Source organism: Ambystoma mexicanum, chromosome 2p, assembly GCF_040938575.1.
Source record: "Ambystoma mexicanum isolate Mex_15411 chromosome 2p, UKY_AmexF1_1, whole genome shotgun sequence".
Lineage (NCBI taxonomy): Eukaryota > Metazoa > Chordata > Amphibia > Caudata > Ambystomatidae > Ambystoma > Ambystoma mexicanum.
The window spans coordinates 226,929,225-226,957,117 of record NC_090923.1 but is presented as its reverse complement, the minus strand read 5'-3'; the positions used below and the strand labels follow the sequence as shown (position 1 = coordinate 226,957,117).

At 47.0% G+C, this 27,893-nt stretch overlaps 1 protein-coding gene across 7 annotated transcripts in view; it reads left to right on the top strand.

The window, feature by feature from the left end:
- Positions 1-27,893, top strand: part of ITPR1 (inositol 1,4,5-trisphosphate receptor type 1) — a 3,145,915-nt gene that overhangs the window by 2,755,493 nt on the left and 362,529 nt on the right. For all 7 annotated transcript variants that reach the window (XM_069643506.1, XM_069643503.1, XM_069643505.1 and 4 more), the window contains one exon: positions 3,543-3,708. In XM_069643506.1, the coding sequence (XP_069499607.1) occupies positions 3,543-3,708 (166 nt within the window). The remainder of the gene's footprint in view (positions 1-3,542; positions 3,709-27,893) is intronic.

The window sequence follows — 27,893 nt, the reverse complement described above, 5'->3', positions numbered from 1 at the left end:
TATGTTTGTTGATGGCGCCATCCATCCGGCTGACACTAGTTCCCGATTTTCTTGCCAGAGAAGGAGGAGCGATTCTACACCAGGACCCAGCGTTGCTGAACCTAAGGCCCTGGATCCTGAAGCCCTAGAATTTGGACATTATTCTTTGCCATCAGAAATTCTTCAGCCCCTATTTCGCCGCTGGAACCTTCCCTTCCCCCTGAAGCACTCCTTTGTGCACCCTCTTCTTGAGAAACCCTCAGCTGACCCCTGCAGTCCGGCTAACTTTCACCCGATCTCCATTACTCCTTTTCTGGGCAAACTCTTTGAAAGGCTGGCCCTCTACCAGCTTAAACTTCACACTGAATCTGTTGGCTGTCTCCATAACTATCGTCTGGCGCGCAGAAGCACGGAAACTGCTCTCCAACACCCGTGAAGACCTGCTCTCAAATCATTGACAATAACCATCCTTCTGTCATCATTCTGCTCGATCTGTCTTCTGCTTCTGATACTGTCAACCATGCCATCCTGCTCAACGGGCTCCGTGATAACCTGGGTATCACTGATCAGGCCCTGGCCTGGCTGACCTTTCTCACTGACCGACCATCCCAGGTCCAACTTTGGCCCTTCCTCTCCTCTATCTCTCTCTATCTGTTGTGTTCTCCAGGGATCAAATCTTTCTCCTTGGCTGTTCATCCAATACCTGGCACCTCCCGCCCACAGCATAGCTGCTCTCTGCTTCGTCTTTCAGTGCTATGCGGATGACACTCAGCTCGCTTTCAGGCTCCCCTCAGCCGCTTCTTCTCCCTCTCTCATTATGGATTGTCTGTCCGCAATCCAGGAGTGGCGTGCCGCCAATGATCTCTGCCTTAATCCCAGTAAGACGGAGATCCTCCTCATCGGCTCACCAGTACCTTCCTTTCCTCTCATTGTCTGGCCTCCCACTCTGGGCCCTCTTCCTGCTCCTACCTGTGGGGCTAAGAACCTTGGGGTCATCTTCGACTCCACACTCTTCTTCTCTCCTCTAAGAAATCGCACTACCAGCTGCACCTCCTCAGAGGTATTCTTCCTTTCCTCTCCTTCCCCTGGAAGCTCACTGTCTCCAGAGCTCTGGTTCTCTCTAGGCTGGACTACTGCAACATCCTCTTTCTAAATCCACCTGCCTATACTCTCCGTCCTCTACAACTCATCCTCAACAGGACTGCGAGACTTGTCCTTGGCCTCGGATCGTGTCTCTCCAGCACTGAAATCTCTTAATTGGCTCCCAGTGGCGGCAAGGATCAAGTTCAAGACCTTCTGCATCGTCCACAAGGATTTCTTGGCCATGGAACCGCAATACCTCCAACTCTCTCTACCAAATACCTCCAACTCTCTCTACCAAAATATCTTCCTACTCCAGCTCGCTCCTCCACCTCCAACTCCTTGAGGGTCATTCGCTTCTCCAAGCCACAAGTTGGGGGCAGATCTCTTTCTTCGGCTAGTGCCTTCCTCTGGAACAGCCTCCCGCCTCTCTAAAACTTGAGCAGAAATATTTCTGGTTCCGGAAGCACCTCAAGACCTTCCTCTTTGCTTCTGCCTTCGCTCTTCCTCTCCCATGCTGATCTCCTGCCTGTTAAATGCACTGGTCACCTGACAACCCTCTGAACTCGGGCCCAGGTCCCTGCCTTTCTAGCTGTATATGCATACCCGCACTGCCTCTTCGCACCCCCTGCACTTGTGGTCTGTATCTGTAACTCTACAGTCCCCTCTCCTGCACTTGTTATCTGCACTCCTAACACTCGCACTTGCCACCCGTTGGCTGCGCTACTTGTTGTTTCCTGTTTCCTTGTGCTGCACTTGTCCATACTCCCACCCCCGGCACTTCTCCCCTCCCTGATCCCCTTTCCTTTTCCCTGATTTGAATGTCACTAGGCCTAGTAAGGTTATTGTTTTTTGTCCTCCCTCTGTTTCCCCTCCCTTGCCGCGCCTTGATACACTTGTGCATGAACGCGTTATAAATGCCATTTCATATCAATGTAAGGACATCCTGGCCAAATCCAGACCCTCTTCCACGTTAACGTGCTACAGCAAAAATGGAAGCGCTAGGCTCAGAAGATCACTCCTCTGTGTGTCACAGCCCTGCAGCTCCTGCCATACCTGCTTTCCTTGGACAAGATTGGACTAGCTCACGCCTCTATCAAGGTACACTTAGCCACCATATCCCGGTACACCAGGACACTGGATAGGCAATCCTTTCGGTTGCACAGACTCGTCAATGAGTTAATGAGGGGCCTCTTCTGGACTTTTCTGCAGTGAAGGCTCCGGCACCGGCTCGGGAACTCAATGTGATATTGACTAAACGCATGGGAGCACCTTTTGAACCGATGACCAGGCCCCTCTGAAGTTCCTCTCGTGGAAGATCGCTTTCCTTGTGGCGATCACCTCGGCCAGGTGTGTCGGGGAGATCCAAGCTATGTCCTGTAAGCAGCTGTACTTAGCCTTTCACACTACAAGGGTGGTACTGCATACTCTCCACACCTTTATGCCTAAAGTGTTCTTGGGGTTCCACCGCAAAAAGCCTTTGGTGTTGCCTGTCTACTTCCCGAATCCGTCGTTGCCAGCGGAGAGGGTATTGCATTCACTGAACGTTGCTTGTGCCCTGAAGTTTTTACGTGGCATGCACAAAGAGTTCTCGGAAGACTTCTGAGTTGTTTGTCAATTATGGACCTGTGAATCACTGGAAGGCCTTGTCAGAGGCTTCCAACTCCAGGTGGCTCTCTGGCTGCATCATGCGCTGTCATCAGCTGGCTAACAGAACTCTTCCGGGCCAGCCTCTCTGGTGTGCTCTGCTCGCCATTTACAAGGCTGCTACGTGGACGTCCACGCACACCTTCACAAGGTTGTACTGCGTCGACAAGGATTCTAGGGAGGCGTCCTGGGTCGGCCAAGCGGTGCTACGCAACCCGTTCACTTGAGGTGAGTCTGTTTCAGGGGTGAGTGTATTGTTGCTTCTGTTGAGCCTTAGCCACCACCCTTCATTGTGTATATGTAATGCTGTGTAATTGTTATCCATGAGCATGTGAAACCATGCAAGACTACGTGCTGGAGAAGGTTTAAGTTACTTACCGGTTACTCTTATTCTCCAGCATGGGTCTGCCATGGATTCACATGCAAACCCTCCATCCTTCTCCCTCTCTGGCTCTTCTTGCTTCATACTGCCACTTTACTTACTCACCAAATCTGAGGATGGACACAAGGGATAGAGTTTAGGGAGAGGGCTGTCATTGGATGGGGGCAGTATGACCCAGAAGACAGTGATTGGTTTGGAGGACAAATACAGTTTTAAAGCTAAAGTGAAACTGTTATTTCTTTTACCGAGGATTCCTGACGACTGGGAATATTGATGAGCATGTGAAACTGCCAGACCCCATGCTGGAGAACAGGATTTACAGGTAAGTAACGTATAACGTATTGTTGCCAATATAGCACTCCGAAGAAGAAATCCCAGGTGTTGGAGGATTGTCAGATAAGTGGTTTGATTGAATTACTTGGATCACTTCAAATGAGCATTGTCCATTTTGCAGGAACCCCTCTTTGCCGCCAGAGTCATCTACGATCTTCTCTTCTTCTTCATGGTAATCATCATTGTTCTCAATCTCATCTTTGGTGTCATCATCGACACCTTTGCTGACTTGAGGAGTGAAAAGCAAAAGAAGGAGGAGGTTCTGAAGACAACCTGCTTTATCTGTGGTAAGTGGGGTGCTTTCTGGTCTTCTGTTGTACTCATTCCTGTTCTTTGAACACCTTATGTGGCTTTCTTAAGACTAGTGGATACAGACAATGCTTTAGTTTTCACAACACTTATTAATTGTGAGCTTTAAGAATCATGACAGGAAGTTAACCATTGCTTATGTGTGGAATGCCAAGTAACTGATTCTTACATAGTGCATCTTCTTCCATTTTGGTTGCCTCTTGGCACCCATGGGGAGGGGCAGGTTGGTGAACAGAGGAAAAAGGAAGGTGCAAATCCTGGCACTCAATGTGGGCAATTTGGACGTACCTGCTGTGTCTGTGCTGTCTCATGAGGGTTGTGTTGTAATATGTGCCACAAAGTTATGCTTTCGGCTGAGAATCGTACTAAGCAAGGATCAGTGTGGTGTATTACCTTGGTGGGTGATGGACTAGATTGAGGAGTGGTGAATGTTGTAGAGATCTTGGTAGACGGCAAGCCGCTGTTGGCTTGATTTTAACTGTTTGATGTATAGGGTGTAAGATGGTATATGGAGCCTGAGGATTATTTGGTTTGTAGATGTGAAAAGTTTTGTATTTGATGATTGCAGTCATGTTTGAAGTGGTATTTTCCTGAAGACCTTGTGACGTTCAGCATGTCCCAAGTTCCTTCCTGCATCCTTCAGTTACACATTGTTGCCTATACTTTACATAAATGCACATGGGTGCCGTGCGTTGTTGCTGCTCCGATTTTAAATTGTGTATATCAAGTAATTTGTGATTGCATCTCCTCATTTGGGGTATGTTGTTCTTGGTTCATTCTGAGTTGTTTGGAAATTATGGTTGATGGCACGTGACCTGTTGGTTGAATGTTCAAATCAGAGTCCTTGCCCAAGGTTGCACAGTAGTGTTTTGATGTTCCAATTTTTGAATAATGCCACTTCTCCAGCATGGGGTCTTGAATGGATTCACATGCTCATGCATATTCTCTGTCGCCAGGCTGGGAATCCTCAGTAAAAAGAAAGCAGTTTTGTTTTAGACTGAAAACTGCCAATCACTGTCCTTTGTGTCATACTTCACTTAGCCAGTGACACTCATCTTCCTAAGCTCCACCCCTGGTGGCCATCCTCGGATCTTTACTGCACTTTTCAGTGTTTGGACTCCTCTCACTTTGCTCCTTGAGAATTGTGACAGTTTTTTGTTATTTTTGCTTAGTTTTTGTAGATTTCTTCGACCATTGTTGCACGTTGACTACCAGCAACAGGGGCCTGTTGTTGGCAAAGTTCAAGTTTTCATAGTCGGATATTCTCTCCATGAGTTTTGGTGGGCCCAGGCTTGGGCCTACATCTCAACTCAACGATGTCCGATCTGGGCAAGAGACGTCTCTTCAGGGCCTCCGAACCCTGTGGCCTGAAGAACGTTTATGTCGAGGATTGGCACCTCAAGTGCCTGTACTGTCTGCTCCCCGACCACAGATGCAAGATCTGTCATGGCTTCCAGGGAAAGGTAACAAGGGATCCTATATCCGGTTGATGGCTTGGCTCAAGGAGGAGAAGACCTTTTTGTTACAATGATGCTTCATCGAGGACTGGCTGATCCCATGTCCGTGCTCCCTCTCAGAAAAAGAGGTTGAGGTCCTTTGAGGATGCTCCTTCTGAGGGGATCCAAAAGTAGGCGAAACATCATACATCTGCTTCCAAGAAGGTCGCTGCTGCTGCGGGGGAACGGGCCGATCCCAGTCTCCGGCACCATCAACTGTAAGACTAACGGCTTGGGCAGGTGCCCTCCGCTAGGACCCGGACCCCTTCCAAACACAAGTCCTTCAAAGGACAAGTCTTGGAAGGAGAGACCTGCAGGAGAGGTGGCGTCTGATCATGCTTTCATGTTGGCCCTGGACATAGCAGACTCCGGGTTCCCCCAGATGGGCAGTGGTGTGTCCCTTCGACCGCAGGGTTAGCTGAAGGCCACAAATTTCCAGGCAGACGTGCAATCCAAGGTCGTGGACATGCCTTTTGATGGGGACAACTTATTTGGGAAGGCGGTGGATGAGATGCTTCAGGCTATCAAGCCGAAGAGAGTGCACTATATGGGGGCTATCTTTGAGTTCCCTGCGAGGGAGTCTCTCCAGGTCCTCCAAGGGGTGTACGTCCCCCTAACATCAGCTCTCCCTCTCCACCACCCAGGAGGCCTACAGGTCCCACTCCCAGGCCTACGGCAGTGGGGGCCAGCGGCTTCGTCCTTGTCCACAGGCTAGGACGCGTGGACCCTAGACCCCACTTCTGCACCCCAGTGGGATGCCGGCTATCTAACTTTGTCGAATAATGGAAAAACATAACCATGAAAAATAGGTGCTTTACGTTCTGCAGCAGAGGCATGCCTTGGAATTTCTCCTGTAGCGCGTCAAGAACTTCACATGGCCCAACCTCTACAGGAGGTTCAAGCCATGTTAAGAAAATGGGCAATAGAGCCAGTCCCTCAGTGCCACCAGGACTTGGAGTGTACTCGGATACTTTCTGGTACGAAAGAAGTCAGGAGGGTGGCGGCCAGTCCTAGCCTAAACAAGTACTAAAAGTCCCAAAACTTCATGGGCCTGCTGCTGCACCTACTTGACCAGCTGGAAGAAGTGGATTTTCTGGCAACTCTGGACCTGGAGGGCGCATACTTTAACATCCCCATTCATCTAAATCATCAGAGGTTTGTACGTTTTGTAGTCCATGGGCGGCTCTACCACTTCACAGCCCTGCCCTTTGTCCTGAAATGGCCCCCCAGGTTCTTCACAAAATGCCTTGCCCCAGTGGCTGCACACCTACACTGCAAGGGGATTTGTGTCTCCCCTTATCTGGACGACTGGCTCATTCGCTCCTGCTCTCACATGCTGTTGACCTAGCACACAGCAAAGAACATTCGCTTAGATTCTCCAACCATGATCTGAAGTCCTGCGTGGAGCCATCACAGAATGCTCTGTTCCTGGGCTCCTGTCTCAACACAGTTGTATGTCTGGCGAGCCCCTCGGAAGAGAGGGTGAGGGCCGTTCTAGGGACGGTTCAGCAGCTGTCCATAGTGTCCATCGCAACAGTTCGGTCAATCAAGTTTCTGTTGGGGATGATGTCTTCCTGCATCCATCTGGTCCCCTTTTGCAGGCTCTGGATGGTACTTCTCCAGCGATTTCAAGATACCCGGTGGCAACAGGTCACAGGCGGTTGGACTGACGAGATAGGCCTCAATCAGTCATTTAAGCAGGCTCTGCAGTGGTGGCCGGAGCGTCCACATCTTACTCAAGGAGCAACCTTTCGGATTCCACCGTACCAGGTCAAGGTCACCACGGACGCCTCCCTAGAATATTGGGGAGCCCACACAGGGCAGTTGCACGCCAGAGGTGTCTGGCTTCCGGAGGAAAAGTAATTGCACATCAACATCCTGGAGTTCAGGGACAGTATTTAAGTCCTAAGTCCTTCCAGCCTCAGCTACAGGGGAAGGTGGTGCAGATCTTTAGACAATGCCACCAACATGTTTTACATCCAGAAACGGGGTGGGTTGCGCTTCCCTGCTCTCTCCATGGAAGCCCACCAGTCCCTGTGGCCCTGGGTCATTCTTCGGGACACGTTTCTCGTTCCCCTTCCTCTGGCGTGCATCAAGAACACATTGCAGATTTGCTCAGAATGGAGCTGCAATCCTGCCACCTATGGGAGATTCAACTGGTGCGGGTGTCTCAGCTCTTTAGCAAGTGGGGTCTTTCCCAGATCTACCTCTTTGCAACAGCTGCCAACTGCAAGCAGTGAATGTTTGCCAGCAGGTAACCTCAGCCGAGGAGTCTGGGGGATGCTTTCTTATTCCCTTGGGACAGGCGCTCCCTGCATGCCTTCTCTCTGATTCTTCTCCTGTTACGTATGATCAGCACACTCAGATGTTGCCATTGCAGGATAATCCTCATTGCGCCGGCATGGCAATGCCAGATCTGGTACCCGGACCTGCACTATCGGTCAGTGACTTTGTCCATCCGTTTACCTCCTCTTCCGAACCTCTCCAGAGAAAACGAAACAATACTGCACCACAACCAGGCATCACTCGGCCTTAAGATCTGGCTCCTGCGGATCTAGAATTTGGGCACTATTCCCTGCCGCTGGAGTGAAAGAAGATCCTGGCCAAGGGCAGAGCTTCCTCTACTTTAACTTGTTGCAGCCACAAATGGAAGAAATTCACAGTGTGGCAGGACTCGGAGGATTACGCCTCTGCAGGTCATTGCTCTGCAGCTTTTCCCGTACCTGCTTTGGCTGGCCAAGGCTGGCTTGGCTCACACCTCCTTCAAGGTTCATCTGGCTCCCATATCCCGCTACACCAGAGTTGTGGGCAAGCCCTCTCTGTGGTTGTACAGGCTCGTCAAGGAGGTCCTCAAGGGCCTCTTCAGCACTTTTGCATTGGTGAATGCTCCTGCCCCGGCTTGGGAGCTCAACGTGGTTTGGAATAAGCTCATGGAGCCTCCATTTGAGCTGAGGCTTCCGGCACCTCTGACATTTCTTTTGTGGAAGACTGCTTTCCTGGTAACCATCACCAAAGCCCTCTCCTGCAAGCAGCTGTACTTGACCTTCCACGCTACAAAGGTGGTACTGCAGACCCATCCCACCTTTATTCCAAAGGTTCCTTCACAGTTACATCTCAGTGTACATTTGCTCCTGCCAGTTTTCTTTCTGACCCATTCTACGCCTGCTGAAAGGGCGTAACATTCGCTTGATGTTGCTCGTGTCTTGAAGTGTTATGTGGCACGCACAGAGGATTTTCAGAACACATTGCAAATGTTTGTCAATTTTAGCCCTTTGGGACACGGGAAAGGCCCTCTGTAAGGCTTCCATATCCAAATGGCTCTCCGGCTGTGTCATGTCCTTTCATCGTCTGGCCAACAGACCCCTTCCAGGCCGGCCGAGATCTCACTCCATCATGGCCATTGCAGCAACAACAGCGTTTCTCTATGGTGTTCCCCTGGTCCACAGCTGCAGGGCTGCTACGTGGAGGTCCACCCACTACTTCACAAGGTTCTACTGTGTCAACAGGGATTCCTGGTTCTGCCAAGCGGTGCTAAGCAACCTGTTTGCTTGAAGTGAGTTCCAGGGGCAAGTCTATTGCTTCGGTAGAGCCATGCCACCTCCTCTGGTTGTGTATATGTACTGCTGTGTACTAGTTTTCATGAGCATGTGAATCCATGCAAGACCCCATGCTGGACAAAAGAAACAAGTTACTTTCCTGTAACTCCTGTTCGCAAGCATGGTCTTGCATGGATTCACATGCAAACCTTCCCCCTTCCTCTCTGTGGCACTTCTTGGTTCATGCTGGCACTTTATGTGCTCTACCAAGTTTGAACATGGCCCCTAGGGGTGGGGTTTAGGAGGATGATTGTCATTGGCTAGGGGCAGTATGACCCAAAGGACAGTGATTGGTTATAGAGGAGACAAGCAGTTTTCAGTCTAGAGCAAGGCTGCTTTCTTTTTACTGAGAATTCCCAGCCTGACTGGGAATATTCATGAGCTTGTGAATCTATGCTAGACCCATGCTGGAGAACAGGAGTAACATGTTCTTTGCCTGCTGCAGCTGATGTACCTCCAATCCCTTGGGCTGAAACGCCAATGAAATATGTCAAAATCACAAGTGACTTTTGTAATCTCTGCCTGTGCATACACCCCACTGCAGAGTAAATACTGTTGGAGAAGGTTCTTGTAATTTTTGGCTGTGCTTTCTCAGGGTGGAGTAATGGATAAGGGCGACCCTGAACATTCATGTTTGGGAAGCAACACCATTCCTCGTAGCTATACAATGCAGGCACCTTTTATAACAAATGAAGTGGTACATACTGAGAAGAATCCTGTGGGTACCTCACTAAAACCCTGCCTAAAGTCTCCTCCCAGGTGGCCACTGGAGGGTAGACGCTTCTTGATCCAAACCCTGGGGGTGGTGTACTGTGGGAGGATCACCTGGGTGGAGACAGGGCACTGGGTAGTGAGGAGATTCCGTGGAATGAAACACACTATTATTCCTCTGAAAGGGATACTCTTACCACTATGCCAGAAGAGGTTATGGCTTATTGTCATTTTGATATATTTCAACCTCCTGGTAAAACTGAGATGGTAAATCTTAAGATTATATCCCTAAAACATATGATACCAGAAGAACCAATCTTTTATAACCCTAAAAACAAATGCCCTCCTCAATACCAAAGGTGCATGACAAGGAATGGCGGAAATGTGGCCTTCTCTTTACCTTCTTCCTCTAACAGAGTTGAAGCCTGTTAAAATGATTAAGGGAATTCAATCTACCCTTAAAACTATACCTGAAGTGGAAAAACCTTCTTTTGCTGAAATGAACTACATGTTCCAGAATCCCATAGGGACTGAGACAAAGAAGAGGCCTAAGAGGTATGTAGAATTGGAGGACAGGCAATTACCAGTAAGGGCCTGCACCTGAAATCATTTGCCCCACCTGACAGGCATAAAAGGCTGAAGCAGAAAGAAGGAACAGGAGCTGGAAGGCTGACAGAAGAGCACAAAGCTGGCATTTCATGAGGAAGTGTGATCACTTAAGGGACGCCGGGACACGAAGAAAGCATTTTTCACATGCAAGTTCTGAGAGCGTCCTGTGCTCACAAACCCTGCTTTGCCGTGGCTGCACCGAGACGTGCTGAGCGAAGGTCTTCCCAGGTGTGCCTAGTGGCTGTAATTGCAGAGCTCAGATTGTGCTGAAATCTGAGGCCTGCGTAAAAAAGCAAACATAGGGACAGAGGAATGAAGGAAACTCAAAGTCGAAGAGGCCGGACCGGAGATACCCGTGCTACAGAGGAGTGTGGTCCCAAGTGTGCCTAAAGTGATAATAGAAGAAAACGAAGTTGGGAAGGAGCCCGCAACCTCAATGTTCCTGGAGCTGGTGAGTGAGACTTGGCTTTTAGGTTCACTCGAAAACCCTTGCTGATAACATTACCAGCTCTAAAGTGGCTCGCGTAAAAGTAGAAGCGAGTATACGTTTTTTTCGTTGTGAAAGCTACTCTTGTCAATGGAAATGTATCACGTTCATTCAATTCTAGTGAACGGAATATTGCTCATGTACAAAGAAAAGCATTTCATTTACATGGTTGAATTCCTAATGTTGCTGGAGTGTTCGCGTGTCTCAAATCAAAGGGAGAACGCTTTCTAAATTAATCCAAAAACCCTAACGCAGACTTTCACAATTGTTACACGATTTTACAGCATCAAAGGGAGGTCACGTGTGACCAATTGTGATTCTCGATCGGAGTGTGAAAGTATCTCTGTGTTAATACGTGGGAATACCAACTCTTACAGGCATTTAAGGTTAAAGATCTACCATCCGGCTTCGCCGCGTGTGCCTAAATCTGTTCTCCTTTTTAAGATAAACCTTGTTACATTAAGAGCAAGCATTTTTTTTAATTCAGAAGTTGTTTTATCAACAAGAACAAGCATTACCCAAGCCAAGAGGCGATCCCTTTTTATAGTGAAGAAAACCCTGTTTAAACCTATCTGCCTAACAGATGAAGTTGGTAAAGGTCCATTGTCCTCTGATACAAGTGTGACATTATTCTATGAAGTTGGAAGTGTAGCAATACATCTTCAGGGTAGCTACTGGGACCAGGAAGGCGTTACTGGAGGGGCATGGCTTGGCAGCCATGGAGTAGGCTGTATCTCCAAAGGGCTCTGTGATCCGGCAAACGATCCGTACAAGCGTGAGCTGCCTGACGGAAGACTGAAGTTCCAAATTAACAGCATAAACGCATGAACATCAAAGGATCAGGAAGTGCGTATCAGCAATTGGACCAACTGAATGAGAGATTTGTTACTTTGTGTCCGGAGTCGCGTCCCAGAACGAAAACAACAAGATGGCGGCGTCTCCGATACAAAGGGATGCTTGAATGCGATCAGGGCACCGAAGGAGCGGGCTCCCGAGAAGGAAACAGCTGATGAGCTGCTGAAAGTAGGAAGGCTGCTGTGACAGCAAACGAACATGGGCCCATAAACAGAGGAGTACGCGGAGCGCGTGGACCTGAGCAGTATATAGGGCATCCCTGTCTGCCTGGCGAGGAAGGCAGAGTGCACGGAGACCTGTGCCTTGTGGACACCGAGGATACGTCGTGAATCGAACTGGCCGGTTGGAAGGACAGTGGGCCCGGCCCCCGTGAGGCGCGGAGAGACGTGGATGACCGGCGCTTCCCCAAAAAACAGTAGCATTTATGAGCTTGCGACACAAATTCTTGGAGGCGGGGATGCCCGATGCTAACACAGTGTGTCGGAGACTTGAGGCTCCGACATCGCACGCATCATGCCGTGCGGGGAGGGCAGGCAATTACTTGCTGCACTAAAAATAACATTGGGCCTAGATAAGGCTGTCACAGGGACATTACACGCGCGGCCTGGGAAGGACAGGCCCCCAGGACTCATATTCATAGCCGGGATAAAGTGACTCAGATTACAGGGGCGTGTAGTAAGGCAGCCAACAAGAGGTTGCAGGGAGGCCGATAGATGCATGGCAGAATTAAAGTGTGCGCTAAAGCGTGAGTTGGGTGCGCGCTGCTGGCGCTGTAGGCAGCGGAGACACTGGGTGCTACGCTGGCAGCAGATTTCAACAAGGGGCTCCACACAGGCTGCACCAGGTAGATTGCCAGAAAGGAGATAAGCATAAGGGCGCACAGTGGAGTGCCACTTGCACCCAAGGAAAGGGCCAGAGGAAAGCATGCAGTGATCACCAAAAAAGTGCTGTCAGCATAGGAACTATGTAGAGTGGATGAACAAGAAGGTACGGGCCAAATACGTAGTGCATATAGGCAGCCCACGAAGGAAGGGTGACCAGAATGCCATGGTGCGCGCAGCAGCATGCTACAGAAAGGAAACAGAGCCCCACAAACAATGCAGGCAGTAGAGGGGTGCCGGCAGAGACCCAGAGGCCATAAGAAGACCCATGACATGGCGCTGAGACAGAACTGCATTGCCTGGGACACCTCTTAAGACCTCCAGATAAGAGGATTGCTTGAAAGGGGTGGCAGGGCGAGTATAGCGCCCCCCTGAGGAGACACCCATAACGGAATTACCAGGTGTAACCCATAGTCAGCAGTGCGGGGGGACATAAGAACAAAAAGACTGTAAATAGCATAGCCAGGAAGAGTTGGGGGAGCGGACAAACGGGAGACGTGTGACATTAAGGGTGGAAGCAGTAAGGAAGAATAGTAGCTTGTGACCAGGTGTTAAAACGCGGCACGGGAAGGACTAGCACTGGGGGGCATTGATACCCGCAATAACTGAAAGAACCACGGACGCTGGAGCATAAGCAGAGTGGAGCAATGTCGGTAAGGGGAGGCAAAGCTAAGGGCAAACAGCCCACGATGGACATTTTCTCTAAGGCATAGCAAAACCCCACCACAAGGCACGGCAGCCACATCCGCAGACACAGCTTCACCACGAGAGGACAACGCAATACTAACGGCTATTGCGGAACTGAAAACCTCATGGGGGACAGCGATGGCAGGCCTGAGAACTGCACTGGAAACTAAAATAGATGCAGTGGGAATAGAGGTCAATCTGCTGAGACAAGACGTGAGAGTGCTTGCTGAACGAACGAGCGGCCTAGAGAGTGCGGTGAAGACCAACACTAGCGCAAGCAATGCCAAAGAAGTCCACATACTGAAACAGGTGGCTAACCTGGAGAATCGAGCGGAGGAAGCTGAGGGAAGAGCGAGACGCGACAACATACGTGTGGTCGGCCTCCCAGAGGGAGAGGAAGGGCAAGACCCCACAGACTATGTGGAGAACATGATAATACAGGAAATAGGCGCTAACAAGCTCTCCCAAGGATTCACAGTCAAACGCGCACATATGGCCTTGATCAGGAAACCGCAACCTGGAGCCCCCCCTTTCACCCCACCACCCAGAGCAATCATAGCGAAAATCTTGAACTACAGGGACAGAGAGAAGATCTTGGCGTTTTATCGGAAAGGAGGGTCGATAACAAGGGCGTCGGCGACCATCACTGCATATCCTGATTACACCACGCTAGTGCAAAGGCAGCGCTATAGCTATGTGGCGATCAAAAGGAGACTGCGTACAGCTGGCTTCAAATACATGCTCTTGTATCCTGCGAAGCTCAAAATTCTCCACAAACGCAGAGCGTGCTTTTTTGATACCCCGGAGGATGTGGCGACGTGGTTGGATGCACACAGTTGTCCAGAACGTGATGAGGAGCAATCCCAGCAGGAACACAATAAGTGACCACGATGCTATTGTGATAACAGATGGGAGGTGGGGGCCGGGAATAGAGACAATAGAACTGGTAACAAGGATGCAACTAGACGAGATATTATGAAGGAAGATTAACATGTGATAATCGAGCATGTGGGACTAGAATATCATTTTGCAAAATGTGAAAAGGGCAGCGATAAGTGTGCTTAATCTGATAAACGCAATAGGAGTCACGAGATGGAGACAGCCGACCCCCGGGAATTAGAGTAGTAGGACCGCCTTTAGGGGGATATCTCCTTGCTGAGCCGTGAGTATGGCAATTGCTGGAAAAGGGCTAGATGCGGGGGTGCCTGAGATCCAGGGATGGAGCTGGGCGACAGAGGGAGAGACTGGAGCAGATTGCAGTGTAAATTGGGGCAAGGAGCCAAGAGGGGAGGGGGGGATGGGGTTGGGGAAGTTGAGGGGCCAGGGAGTGTGTTGGAATTGGGAAGGGGGAGGGAGGGTGGTTGGGGAAGTTGAAGTGTTTATAGTTAAGGAGAACTTAAGTTGGGGAAGAAGCCTACATGTAATAAGGAAGGGATTGCACTTGCGGAGGGAAGAACGGGAATCTAATATGTCATGGGAGACCTTAAAATAGTCACTTGGAATGTTAGGGGGCTCAATAGCTATTTAAAAAGGAATAAGGTGATGATGTATCTGCGCAGGCAGAAAATTGACATAGCCTTGCTACAAGAGACTCACTTAACACAAGAAAAGCTGGACGTGATCCGAAAGAAGTGGAGGGGGACTGTTGTGGGAGCAGCATACGCATCCTATGCCAGAGGGGTAATTACTTGGGTGGCACCGCATATCCTGTTCCAGCTATTTCAATGTACAGTGGAGCCAGATGGGAGGATGGTCATAATAAAGGGGCTGGTGGAAAAATAGGAAATATATATCATAAACACATATGCCCCAAATCAGGACACAGCGGCATACTTTAGAACCCCCCTATATAACAAACTCAGTGTGAGCTTAGGGGGGGGCAGTGATTTGGGGAGGAGACTTTAATTGTGTACTAAACCCGAAAATGGATACATCGGATACTAAAATGGATAGACCCACCCCAGCTGCCAGGACATTGCAGTCATTGTCAGCGGATTTTGGCTTAGACGACGCATGGAGGTCACACCATCCGCAGGATAGATAATATTCACACTATTCAGCCCCCCAGAACCTACACACTAGGCTGGACTATGTGTTTGTTACACATGGACTAATAACAGAAATAGCGCAGGAAGAATATAAGGCGAGGGTCCTTTCCGACCACTTGCTGCTGATACGATATGGCAATACCGACCCCCGAGAGCAAAGTTACGGACATGGCGCTTACGAGCAGAGACGTTGAAAGACAATATTTTTAGGGAGTACATGAGAGAGGAAATAATAAGTTATTTCGAGATCAACACTGGCAGTGTTGAGACAGCGGGCACTCTCTGGGAAGCCTTTAAAGTGGTAGTGAGGAGGATAGCCATAGCCATGTCCAAGGGACTACAAGGAGGGATATTGGTAGAACTACAAGAAGCGGAAACGGAGCTCGAAATAGTGTTGAAAAGGGGAGGTAATACCAAGGAAGATAATGAAGCAGTACTTAGGCTGCAACAGAAAGGCACGGGATACTGGGAAAGGTTATGCAACCTTAAGTACAAAAGGTATATAGAGAGACAGCATGCAGGGGGGGACAACCAGGGAGAGTTCTGGCATGGCTATATAAAAGCGAGACTCCCAGACCCGCAATTGGAACGATCACGAAGGATGATGGGTGCATAGTAGACACCCAAGAAAGAGGGAGTTCATCAGGAATTCGCAGATTACCGACTCCTGTATGGAGACGAGGAGGAAAGCGACAGCAAGGAAATAGGAGAAACACCAGAGGATATTGGATTGCCGCAGATTAGCGCGGAAGAGAGAGAGGAGCTGGACGCACCGATTACCCTAGAGGAATTGGAGGAGGTAGTGAGGCAGCTACCCACTAGTAGGACCCCAGGGACTGATGGACCCCCTAGCGAATTTTATGAAACGTATAAAAAAGAGGTACTCCCCCCCGCTCTTAGAGATGCTAAATGAGGCCTATGAAGTCGGGAAACTACCAGAGTCCCTAAGAGAGGCGATTATTATACCGCTTCCCAAATCCAATAAGCCTGGCTGTGACTGTGGCTCTTACAGACCCCTGTCAATGTTGAACCAGGACAGTAAAATATTAACGGCGGTCTTGGCAAACGGAATGAGAAGGGTCATCAATAAATTAATACATCCTGATCAGACCGATTATGTCCCGAATAGGAACATATGCAACAACCTCAGGCGACTCCATCGAGTCATGTAACACGCAAACAGGGACGCGGGCGAGATGGCGATAGTATCGCTAGATGCAATAAAGGCCTTTGACTCAGTGAAATGGCCATGGCTGATTGCGGCCCTGACCAATTATGGAATAGGACCGGGGTATCTCAAATGGCCTAAGCTATTATACAGCACGCCGCTGGCCAGGGTTAAGACAGGAGCGGTAATATCAGAGAGATGGCAACTCAGTAGAGGTACTAGGCAGGAATGCCCATGGTCCCCCATGCTGTATATTTTGGCCTTAGAGCCCCTGGCAATATACCTGAGGCAGCAGTATGACATAATCGGCATCACCATAAAGGGGGAACCGCATCTAATTTCTTTGTACGCTGATGATATGTTGTTGTATTTACGCTAACCAGAAGAGAACCTACAGTATGGCCTTGAAGTGATGGAGCGATTTGCAAAGCTTTCAGGCATAGCTGTGAACCCCAAAAATCTTGTGTATTTCCACTGGGCAGGTATAGAGGGATCCCGTTAGAGCAGTTACCGGTCCTGCAGACACCATGGGAGGTCAACACGTTCTGATATCTTGGGGTAGACATATATCACACGGTGGAAGCAGAGCATCAGCACAATACTGAGAAAGCCATCAAGAATATTGAAAATAGTATGAAGTTCTGGGTGAAGCTCCCGTTGGCGTTGATGGGACGGTGGGCAATGCTTAAAATGGTGGTACTGCCAAGACTGTTGCACTATTTTGTGAACATCCCATACTTGATACCTAGACGACTCTTTGCCAGGTTGGCAGCATATGCAGGGAATTCCTCTGACATGGGACAAGGAACAGAGTGGCCCTATGGAAGCTACAGAACTCATATGAAAAAGGGGGCATAAAACTAGCAAACTACGAAATGTATTGTATAGCAAGTCAACTACAATATGTAGCTAAATGGCTCTCCGAGGAGCCGACCTTGGAATCCAGACTGTTTCGATTGGACTGCGCCCCATTCTTCTTAAAAGAAATGATGTGGCTGCCCAGGTCGGATATGGAAGGATGCCCAAGGATGACACTTGGGTGGGAGATATGGCGGAGAGCCTGTCAGTTAATGGAGAATCCATCCCCATGTTCCCCGCAGGTTCCATTGGTCACTCTGGCGGGGAAAGAAAAGCAACTAAGACTAATGATTAGGAAGCACTGGGAGCCGGTGGGGATAGCAACAATGGACATGTGGCAAAAGGGGAGTATACGAGATTTTGAGGGGCTGGTGGAGGAAACAGGGTTACACGCGAGGCAGTATATCGCATACCATAGGGTGGTGCAGCGAATTAAAGAGACCTGGTCCGAAGTGGTACTAGCAGATAAACCGGACGCCACCATAGACACAATATATGACATAGCAGAGGGGGGACATGAAATATCTAGAATATATGAGATGATGATGACCAAAGTGGGGAAGGAAGTGGTACAACTCAGACAGGACTGGGAAGAGGAAGTGGGTGCCACAATGAGTGATGGGATGTGGGAGCGGGCCCAACGATATCACACAAAAGTGTCAAGAAATGCTAGATTACAACAGATACAATTATATATAACTCACAGGGCGTATATGACAACCCAAAGGATAGCCAAATTCAAAAAGGCAGGACGACAATCCTGCCCCAAATGTGACGAAGAAAACGCCGGAATGGTACACATGTTCTGGTCATGCCCAATAATAGAGAGATTTTGGGGAGAAATAGCACGTAGGATGGAAGAAAAAGGGATCAAAATAGAGGTGGATACAGCATGGGCTTGCCTAATAGGAGGGTTTCCTAGACCACGTAAACTCAAGCATGTGAGTAAATTGAAAGATCTGGTGTATGTTCTAGCAAAGAGAAGAATCGCTATGGGGTGGAAGGCATGTTATAGAACAAAAATGGAAATATGGTGGAAGGATCTATAGAAATGGGCAGAGACAGAAACTACAGTATGGCAGGAAGCATGCAATGGTGGAGGGGAGGAAGAGGCTGGAACCTTGATAGCTTGGAGGCAACTATTAGCTGAATTATTTGGGCCCATGTATGATGGGTCAAGTGACTAGGATCCAACATAAACCATTGAAAAGGAATCCCTACTGCAAGACAGAGAAACAGAACATGAGGGAGAGTAGGCTCGGAAGGGGGGGGTGGGAATGGGTGAAACAGTGGACTTGGTTGAAGCAATGCATATTCAATATTATCATATGCACTGTCAAATTGGTTTGTATTGTTTGTTGAAATAGAAATCAATAAAAAATGTTCACAAAAAAAAGATGTGAATAAAGCTGGGAAAGGGAGCTGGGTGCTTGGAAAAAGATTGAATGAATAAATAATCTGTATAGCTGGGACTGGTAAAGTAGAGAGAACGTCAGTCTGGAAGCAGAGGCAGGTTATCCTTGTGGTGGCAGTAAGGCAGACAGAAGAGGCAAAAAGGCTGCTTTTACTTGGAGCTCAGGAAAGAAGAGTGCCTTGCCTAACTGTAGAGGTCGAATTGTCGTGTCTTTGAAATGCCTAACCATACTGAAGTATAAAGTTGAAGCAGAAATACCAGAACTATGGTTGTGTATAATACTGTCAGTGGATGTCACATTGAAGTTGGTTGAAGTAGTGGCATACTGTGGAACCAACGAGTCTGTTACCACAGTAACAGTAGTTGAAGGGTGGTTGTCAAGAGGAAAGCAATAACCCAAAAAGAAGCATCCTGACAATTATACCAGATGTACTGCAGAGGTTACAAACACTTGTAGAGTTGTAGAAGGAGACGTTGCTAATCTATTCTTTGATCGGTGGCCAAACAATCTTGTAAGAAAGACATCCAGGGATTACCATTGGTGTTATTTTCTGGAATTGGATGGGTATCCTTTCAACGGAAAACAGGAACTGTTATCAGTGGATTTTTGTTAGGTGAACTTTTGTTTAATTTGGAACTTACAAGTACTGGTTCAAGAATTGAATTTTCCTTTTGAACATTTGGGGAAATTGACTTTGAACAATCGTGGGGAAGGGATTTACCCAGGACAGGTGAAGGTCATCTAAATTACTGGTTGTTGGATATTCACTCATTTATGATGTCCTTTAAATGTTTGTTTAGTGTGAGGGCCAGTTTTATTTATGTTAAGAGTGATCCCCTTAGCACTTAGACTAGGTAGGGAACTACATGATAGAGTAGATTTAGCTAGGATTTATTTGCATCTTTTTCTTTTAATAACATGTTCTAATCTGAGAAAAACACAAGCTGTTGTCCGCCTTGCATTACTGACCCATCACAATACTGTTAACCTCATTGCTGTTTGTGCAATTGTTAAAAATACCCAACATTCTGAGTACAATTGAGCAATGAATGTGGCCTTGCAGCACAATATTACCTTTGTGGGTGTGGTCTATACTATGGGTCTGGCCTGCTTGCGTTTTACGGTCATTTAAAATGTTTATCTCTGTTGAGATGGCAGGGACGTCATTTCACCAAAATGCCAGATGTAGCGTAGGTGACATCACATGACTCTTGACCTCTGGTGTCATCACAGGAAGTGATGTCATTTGACCTCCACCGCAAAGTGACATACCAGGAAGCGATGGAACACGACTTTTCAACCCTTGATAAAACAGGAGATGGCTTCACATAGAATTGTTCTTAAGTAAAATACGAAAAATATGGTTACGATATCACTGTATTATGATATACATTTCATACAAGAATGGATCACCACATTTATCGTTAATCAGTGTGTATTGGCCCATTTTACCAAATTACTGTGACTGCAAGCAGACGTCCAAGGCCAAATGATGTGTTATTGTATAGTACTAATGCTTAAGCGCCTTACATAGAACAAATATACACACAATGTCACCCAACCTGTGTTGGTACTCATTTATGGACCATGCCAAGATTTCAAACTGGCAACCTGCCGATCACTCACACATCGCAGCAGCGAGCACTCAACTCACTGAGCTAAATTACCGGCTATAGCAATCTTACCGATATAGTGCAATTAGCAGTTACATGTCTGAATGTCCTCAAAGTCAGAAAGCAAATTACACTCTGTAGTGGATATCATTAAACTGTAAACTGAGATTTAACAGCACGCCAGTTCATCTGCATGTCTGGTGCAATGTTGGCCACATAACAAGGCTGCATGGATCTACTTTTCAGGCTTCAGACGTTGGCATAATACATACCATTGGGAGGGTTCATAACTGTGTATTAAAGCATTTAGAATAGTGCAGGGAAAGCAGGGCACTCACATGGCATCCTGTAAACAAACATCCTGAACAGCATGCCAGGGAGATGGGAAGGATAGACACTTTATAAAACACATATTAATTATGGCCCATTGAAATAAAGGTCCACTTTATGTGCTATGGTCAAATATTTCTACACTGTACACAAGTTTTTAGGAAGAAATATTTTGTCAAGTGCCCGAAAACACTGATTTGGAATGCCTTGTGATGATCGTAACAGACAACGGCAGTAGAAAAAAATGCTATTACTGCAACTTGCGAAAAACAAAATATAGTCTGAAATGGATGCTTGTTATACTCTAAATGCTTTTTGGACGTTTTTGTCTGCATTGTGAATTTGAGGTGTTTAAGAACAGACGGAATCAGTGACTCATCCCCTGAAGTGTGCCTGAAATAAACCTTTAATGAATCTAGCAAGTGTATAGAATTCCAGAAAGACTAATTATTTGTTATTCTTATTCTTTCTTATTTAGGGTCACTGCTAAAGTGTTACACTTGTGGAACCCCCTGTTTTTTTAAGAGGCCTGGACATGAAAGGCAGCCACTCCAGAAACCAAGAGGCACATGGTGCTGACTACAGCCCAGAAGCTTCCATTAAACAAAAAAAATGTAAAAACACTTATTTCTTTTTTTTTTTTTTTTTAGGGGTAGCAAGGGCGACCTCAGCAGTTGCAACTGCGACCCCCAAATGACTTCCTTGAGAGATGGACTGTGCAATACATAGGAACATTTTGAGATGTGTGGGTATATAGCTGTCGTTTGAAGTACTTTTTCACAGTAAAAGTCTTATATTGTATTTAAAATATTTTTAATGTAAAGATTACTTAGAAACATCACAGTTATGCATTGTGTTGCATACTTTGTAGTTGGTTCTCCTGGTAATACTGAACATGCCTCAGAAGGTCGTCAAAGACTCGTTTATAGAAGGTTCCCACTGCTTCCCCACACTTGACGCAAATGTCAGTCTCAGCTCTGCCCATCCCATGGAGACGATCCCTTCAGTAATAAACCATGTGCAAAATCGTATACTGAATCAGCCTCATCCGTGATGATGCATTGACCTCCCTGGCCGCCACCATTGCCTCCACCCAGTCCTCACTCTTCAAGGAGCCCAAGTCCCTGTCCCATTTTTCCTTTAATTGAGTCCGAGGGAGGGGCTGATAAGTTGTTAATAGATTGATATATCGATATCCCCTTCTTTTGCAAAGCCTCCGTGAACAGATTGAGTTCCAACGGGCATGTATGTGTATGCTTCCCCTGGTCCCACACCGTATTTGTCTCTCATTCCACGAAACCGGGTCGGTGCTTATTACCAAGTAGTGCTCTGGATGTCAACAGGTTATGCGGTGCCAGTCCATTTACCCCATACCTCGAAGAATGTACCCAATATATCCATATTGATCTCATTATTGTGTGCAGGGCTATGCGAGGGGATTTATCCCCATGTCACTCCCCGGATCAGTGCATTGATCACATCAAATGTATTTATTTATTTGGCAATTTATGTAGCGCACCCAACTTTGAGGGATCTAGCCACTGTAAATTGCCTGTTCGGGAGCTGCTCGGGGGTGTTGTGCAGTACATATAATAGCCAGGGAAGCGCTAGCATCTTCAGCAGATTGACTCTCCCTAGTAACGTCACTGGCAATGTGGCTTAATGCTTAGTGTCCTCCCAGAAACTATTGACGACTGGGTTGATGACGTGTTTCAAGAATTTCCCCATGTCCTGGTGTATTTGTATCCCTAAGTATTTTAATCCATCCATATCTACCCAGAAGGGGCAGTCTCTCGGCACTACCTCTAACCCACTCTTAACTGGCATGAGAACTGATTGCTCCCAATTTATTTTTAGTCCACAGTACTGCCGAAACTCCAGGTGTATTATGATGGCTCGCAGGCCTGACTGACCGTACTGGGTCCCCCAAGTGTATCAGATCGTCATCCGCGTATAGAGAGAGATCTTATTTTCTGTAAGGAATCTAAGGGCATCCTCACTTCTTTCCCCAACATATCCTTGTCCCATGTGGCCAGGGAAAGGCTGTTGCTATCAGGTCATGACCCTGGGGGTGGATGTTCAAGGGAGGACATACCTGGGTTGAGGAGACTTGGGGAGTGGAGGCAAGGCACCCTCGCGTGAGACACGGTATCCCCAATTTCGCTTTCATAATGAGTCTGCTATCCCCCAGGCCTTTTGTGCTATTGCCAGTCCATTTCCAATTTTTCCAGTAATACATTCCCCAAAAGACACTAGTTAGGTACTGGGATGAAGAAGAGACCACCCAGAGAAATACATTCTCCTTTTATTCACTCACACATGCTAGATGGATTTCTGAACTCGCACAGGCTACCTCGATAAAGAAGAGTGGGCCTCAGGAGACACTTGTGCGCAAAAATGGATGGATGCGACAGGGGCCGCCGGTAAGGGTTGCAAGTACTCACCGACCCTTGGCGCACTCCAGACCAAACTTTGGCATTTGAGTCCACTTGGTCGCAGATTCAAATCTAGTGGCAATTTCTCTGCTCCTGATGAAGGGATCAGGCCAGTTCCGCTGCAGCGAGTCTTGTGGCACAGGGGGGCACAGCAGAAAGGCACCCATGAAGTTCATCACCACAACTGGGCGACACGGTGACCGCATATGCGTAGGTTCAGGTGTACCCCCATAATTGCTGGAGAAGGAATACATTGCTTACCTGTAACTCATGTTCTCTAGCATTGATATCTGCCATATGCGACCTTCCCACCTACACCGCTTATGGCTCATCTTGGCTCCTATTGTTAGGCACATCTGTGCTTGGCAAATCTGAAGATGGCTACCGGGGTGGAGCTAAAGAGGGACCAGTCTATTGGCTATTGGGGCAATATGACCCAAAATGGCTCTGAGTTAGTTAGTTATTATGCACTCCATAGAACCCGGAGGCTTAAGGGCGCAACTAACACAACCAACACAGCAAGCAAGAATTCTACATGAGAGAAAGAAGAAAAAAGGAGGGCAAATAACTCTAAAAGAGTACTAAAGTGACAGTAGTTTTAAAATGTAAACTGCTTTGAATGTTATCAAGGATTCCAAGCCTAACGACAGGGGTTATTCAAACAGCATGTGAATATATGAAAGATACCAATGCCGGAGAACAGGAGTCACAGGGAAGTGACATCTTCCTTACCACTCCATACTTGTTTGAGTGAAGCCCTGTGTGACAGCGAGAAAAGGGTATTGCCATCACTACTTGCAACAATTCCATTTCTGCAGAGAGACCATTTATTGATGAGGTATGCAATTAAACTATCTTGGATTTCATGCATGCTGTTTGTCAGTGTGAGGGAGCATAGCCATGCTGTGCATACCACCAAAATAAAATCTTCAAATTTCAGGTCCTGTACACCAGTCCCCTTCCAGAAAGTGCACACAAAACTGCCATTCTCGCACTTTACTAATATCTGGTTAATATACAATATAATTTCTAGACCTGCTTGTCGTGAAAGATGCTCACTAAATATTAGTAGGCCCACACTGCAGAGTCTTCACTGGTAGCAACTGATACAGAAGGCTGTCTGATTTCAGTAATCCTGTAAGCTTTTGCTATGTGTGGGAATATGATGGGTTAAGTGCTGTGAAGTCCAAGTTGTCTTCTAATTTAGCTTGAAACCACGCACCCAGTCTGCTGACTAAGTAAAAACACAAAGCTCTGCCTGAAGAAAGAGACTAACTCGTGCCCCGTCATAGCTGCAGGTGCTACTTCTCTAAACCCTTGAGGTGGAGATTGCATCAGGTGGTGGTTTCTCAGCCAGGATGCGGCCTGCATCCATAACAAGGTGTAAGCAAATGCACACCACATGACTACTCTGATGAATAACTTGGTGAGCATTGTGACAGTGAATTAGTGATACTCTGATGGGTGCCTTGGTGTTCCAATGGGAAGTGTTTGGTGGGAGAAGGTGGTGCTCCCTGTTGCATAGACACCCCTGTCACATTTCCATATCCCCTCCTCCATGGCCGGTTACACACATACAAAATTACTGAATAGATTGCACTGTTGAACAAATAACCAGGTGCATTCTGCATCCAGACACTTACACAGGACACTAGTTGCTGACTCCAATGCTGTTGTCATTGAGTGTCTTTTACACATTCCTGGTCTTGCAGTTGGGGTTATGACCCTTGATAGCAGGTGCCCAATGCAAGCAATGGGTTCTGCACTCCGAGTTAGGCCATTTCACTGTGTGCACTCTATACTATACATCACTAGCCCCTGTGCTGCTGCCTCTTGATGATGATGGATGTCTTCTTTATACAGTACTGCTCCCCCAGCTCTGGGCTAGGTGCCTATCGACTTAGATACACATGCCTTGTTAAACATCACAAGGGGTACATCATGCTTCTGCTCTATGTTAATATAAGCAAAACTTGGTGAAAGGGCCCCCACCTGAGTGTCCCGCTTTAGAAATGAAGCGCCTCTCTCCTAACAAGGCTAAGGGATCTGCTCCCTTTTACTTGACTTTGTGCAAGCCGTCTTGGACATCTTACTTGTCTAACAGAGGTTACTTCTTCCCTCTTTTTTTCAGTATCCCTGGGGTGTCTGTCAGAGGAGAGTGCAGTGAATGGCCAAGACTAAAAAGGTCAACTTCAGTGGACGACTTGCTGGAAGGGCCCTTTAAGGCCAGGAAGGCAAAAGGCCAGATATCCTGATGAATGTAGGGCATCCTAGCCATGTGGCGTTCTCCAGAGAAGGGAGCATGAAAGAAAAAAGCCCTATCCCCGATTGCTCTGCTCCTCTTTGCAACTTGTAGGCACAACCCATCTGTGCCCGTCCTGTCTCAACCCATCTAGAAACCTTCCTCCTCACCTGTTCTCATACCATTGTGTTCCTACAAGTCCTCATCATCATGGTCATGTAGCCATGTCTGGCCGCATAGAGGCTAACCACATATATGTTAAAAACTATTTTATTTAACGCAAGAAGATGCTATCCTGAGTCAAATGTATGGTGTCAATGGCAAAAGTCAGGCTAGGATGGTCAGACAACAGCAAAAAGTTGAGGGTTACACATCTGGAAGGAAAATCACCCATAAATGGAAACCTTTCCTAACAGCCATCTTCATGTAATCTGGTGTGGCCATTAACACTACATTCGCCCCCCATACCCCCTTGTCTGCTTCCTTGATACCTATACTTTTGTCATTGGCCAAGTTATGCAGGGCTAGCTATTCATTCCTGCTTAGGTTATACCTCATTCTATTAGTTGTCTTGTTTTTCTAATCTAAGTGCTGATGAACGTTAAAAAATAAAAGGGAGAAAAACTTCTCTTTGGGGCCTGGGTGGACTTCTCGAGAGCATTTGAACTGGTCAACAGAAACCGATTATGGTCGAAGCTAGGAGCTTGGGGTATCCCCGAGGGTCTCTTGGCAATGTTGGTTGAGATCCATAGGGACACCACAATCAAAGTTCGCCTGGACGAGGAAGGGCACTTATCGGAGGCGATCAGAGTGGAAAGAGGGGTCCAACGGGGCTGTCTGGGGGCTCTCCTATTCTTTAATTTGGACTTGGCGGACATGGGGGAATTCCTGAAATCGTCGGCGTTGGCCAGTCCAGTGATCAATAGATCCAAGATCCACTGGCTGGCCTACGCTGATGTGGTTTTGCTGGACAACACAGCAGTGGTGCTGCAGCGGCTCCTGAATAGATTAGACTGTTAAACCAGAGAGAATGGTCTCGCTCTCAATCCCAAAAAATCTAGGATCTTGGTGTTTAGAGACAACCTCAAAAGGATGACCTATCCATAATGGGAGATGGGAGATCAGCGAATCACAAGGGTGATATACCTGGGATATAAAAATCTATGCCTCACCGGCCACATGCAAGGTAGAGATGTACAAAATAACATCATGCAACTCATCCTGCAGATGAAAAAATATCAGCCAAATACTGCAGATTCTCAATTTGATCAAATAAGCTAAGGTCATACTGGTAATTTTGTATGGGCTGGAAGCAAAGCCCCACCTGTGGTTTGCAGATTGGCATAGATGGGAGGATCTGGTTTGGAAGAAAGCTCTTAATCTCCTGATGAGCCTTTCCATGTGGTCTCTCAGATTCGAACGAGGCTTGCGCTCTTTAAAGGTCCAAGCAGGCTGGAAATTGATCTCTATGTATAGACTGATTTTCACGGCACAGGAGAAGTCACTACATGCTGATATCAGAGCCCTCTTAGAGAATAGTAGATCTAAAATGTTAGAAGATCTTGGTGGGTGGGCAATGGATGAGCTAATCAAAGCCAATACAGATCTCCAAACATTAATCGAAAACCAATGCAAGGCAAAAAAGGCATTGGACGAAATGTATTGTATCAGCACAATAGATACTATGCGTTCCACAGGTAGAACAAATTAATTTATGATGGTGGAGACAAAGCAAGGTTACATTCCAAGATATTTAGTGAAGTTCCCGATTGGAAGATCAGGAACAACTTCCTCAGAATACGGTTAAACATAGCCAAAACAGGGAAGGTTCTCTCACGAAGGGGATTGAGTGAATCGGTCAGAAGTTAATGTAATAGGTGCACAAATCCAGAGGATCAAACTCTTAACATCTGTTAATGCACTGTCAGGGAACCTTGCATGTAAGATGCTTATTTTTTGCCAGATTTGGAGTTCGCCAATATAACTTTTCACCAGAGATGTTCTGGGATCGGCTAATCTCAGGCCACTATTAGGTCCTTACAATAACAGTGGTACAAGTGCTGAAAAGTTGTAATATCGTATCCTAATCTGCTATATGTAATGGGGACTCTCAGAGCACTGTCGATGTGCCTTGTGAAAAACCTTTGGACTCTAGAGCTGAAGAACAATTGTGGAATATGGAATATTGTTTTGTTCAATTGCTTTTGCAGACAGGTTTTCATCCCTTTCATCATTTCTGCCTTCGTTATGTTTTTGTGACTAGATGAGGAAAACCCGTTAGTTTGTTAAATAGATATATATGTATTTTAGTTTTTATAGATTTTAAGGTTTTCTCTTTATTCTGATCAAATAGGAGATAGATGAGAAATGATTTCCAATTTGTAATGCTCAGGCTGATTTGTAAAAGGTTAATTTTAACCAAATACAATAAAAAAACAAATAACCTTTTTTTTTTTTTTAGCTAAGTGCTGATAAACTTAATTCGTAACTGCCTTATGAAATGTATCAATGAGATTTTAATTTGTCAACTGGGGAGTGAACCGTGATTTAGGCTTACGTTCTTGTAGTTGTAGGTTGCTGGCACTCACCCCTCACTCTGTGAGTAAATCTTCTTCCTTGATGTTACTTTCTGATTCTATAGACCTCAGTAAGTGTGTATTCTCTATATCGTCCATGGTTCGATTGCTCAATCGTTCCTCTCGTAGTGGTGGTACATATGTCTTTACCTGTGT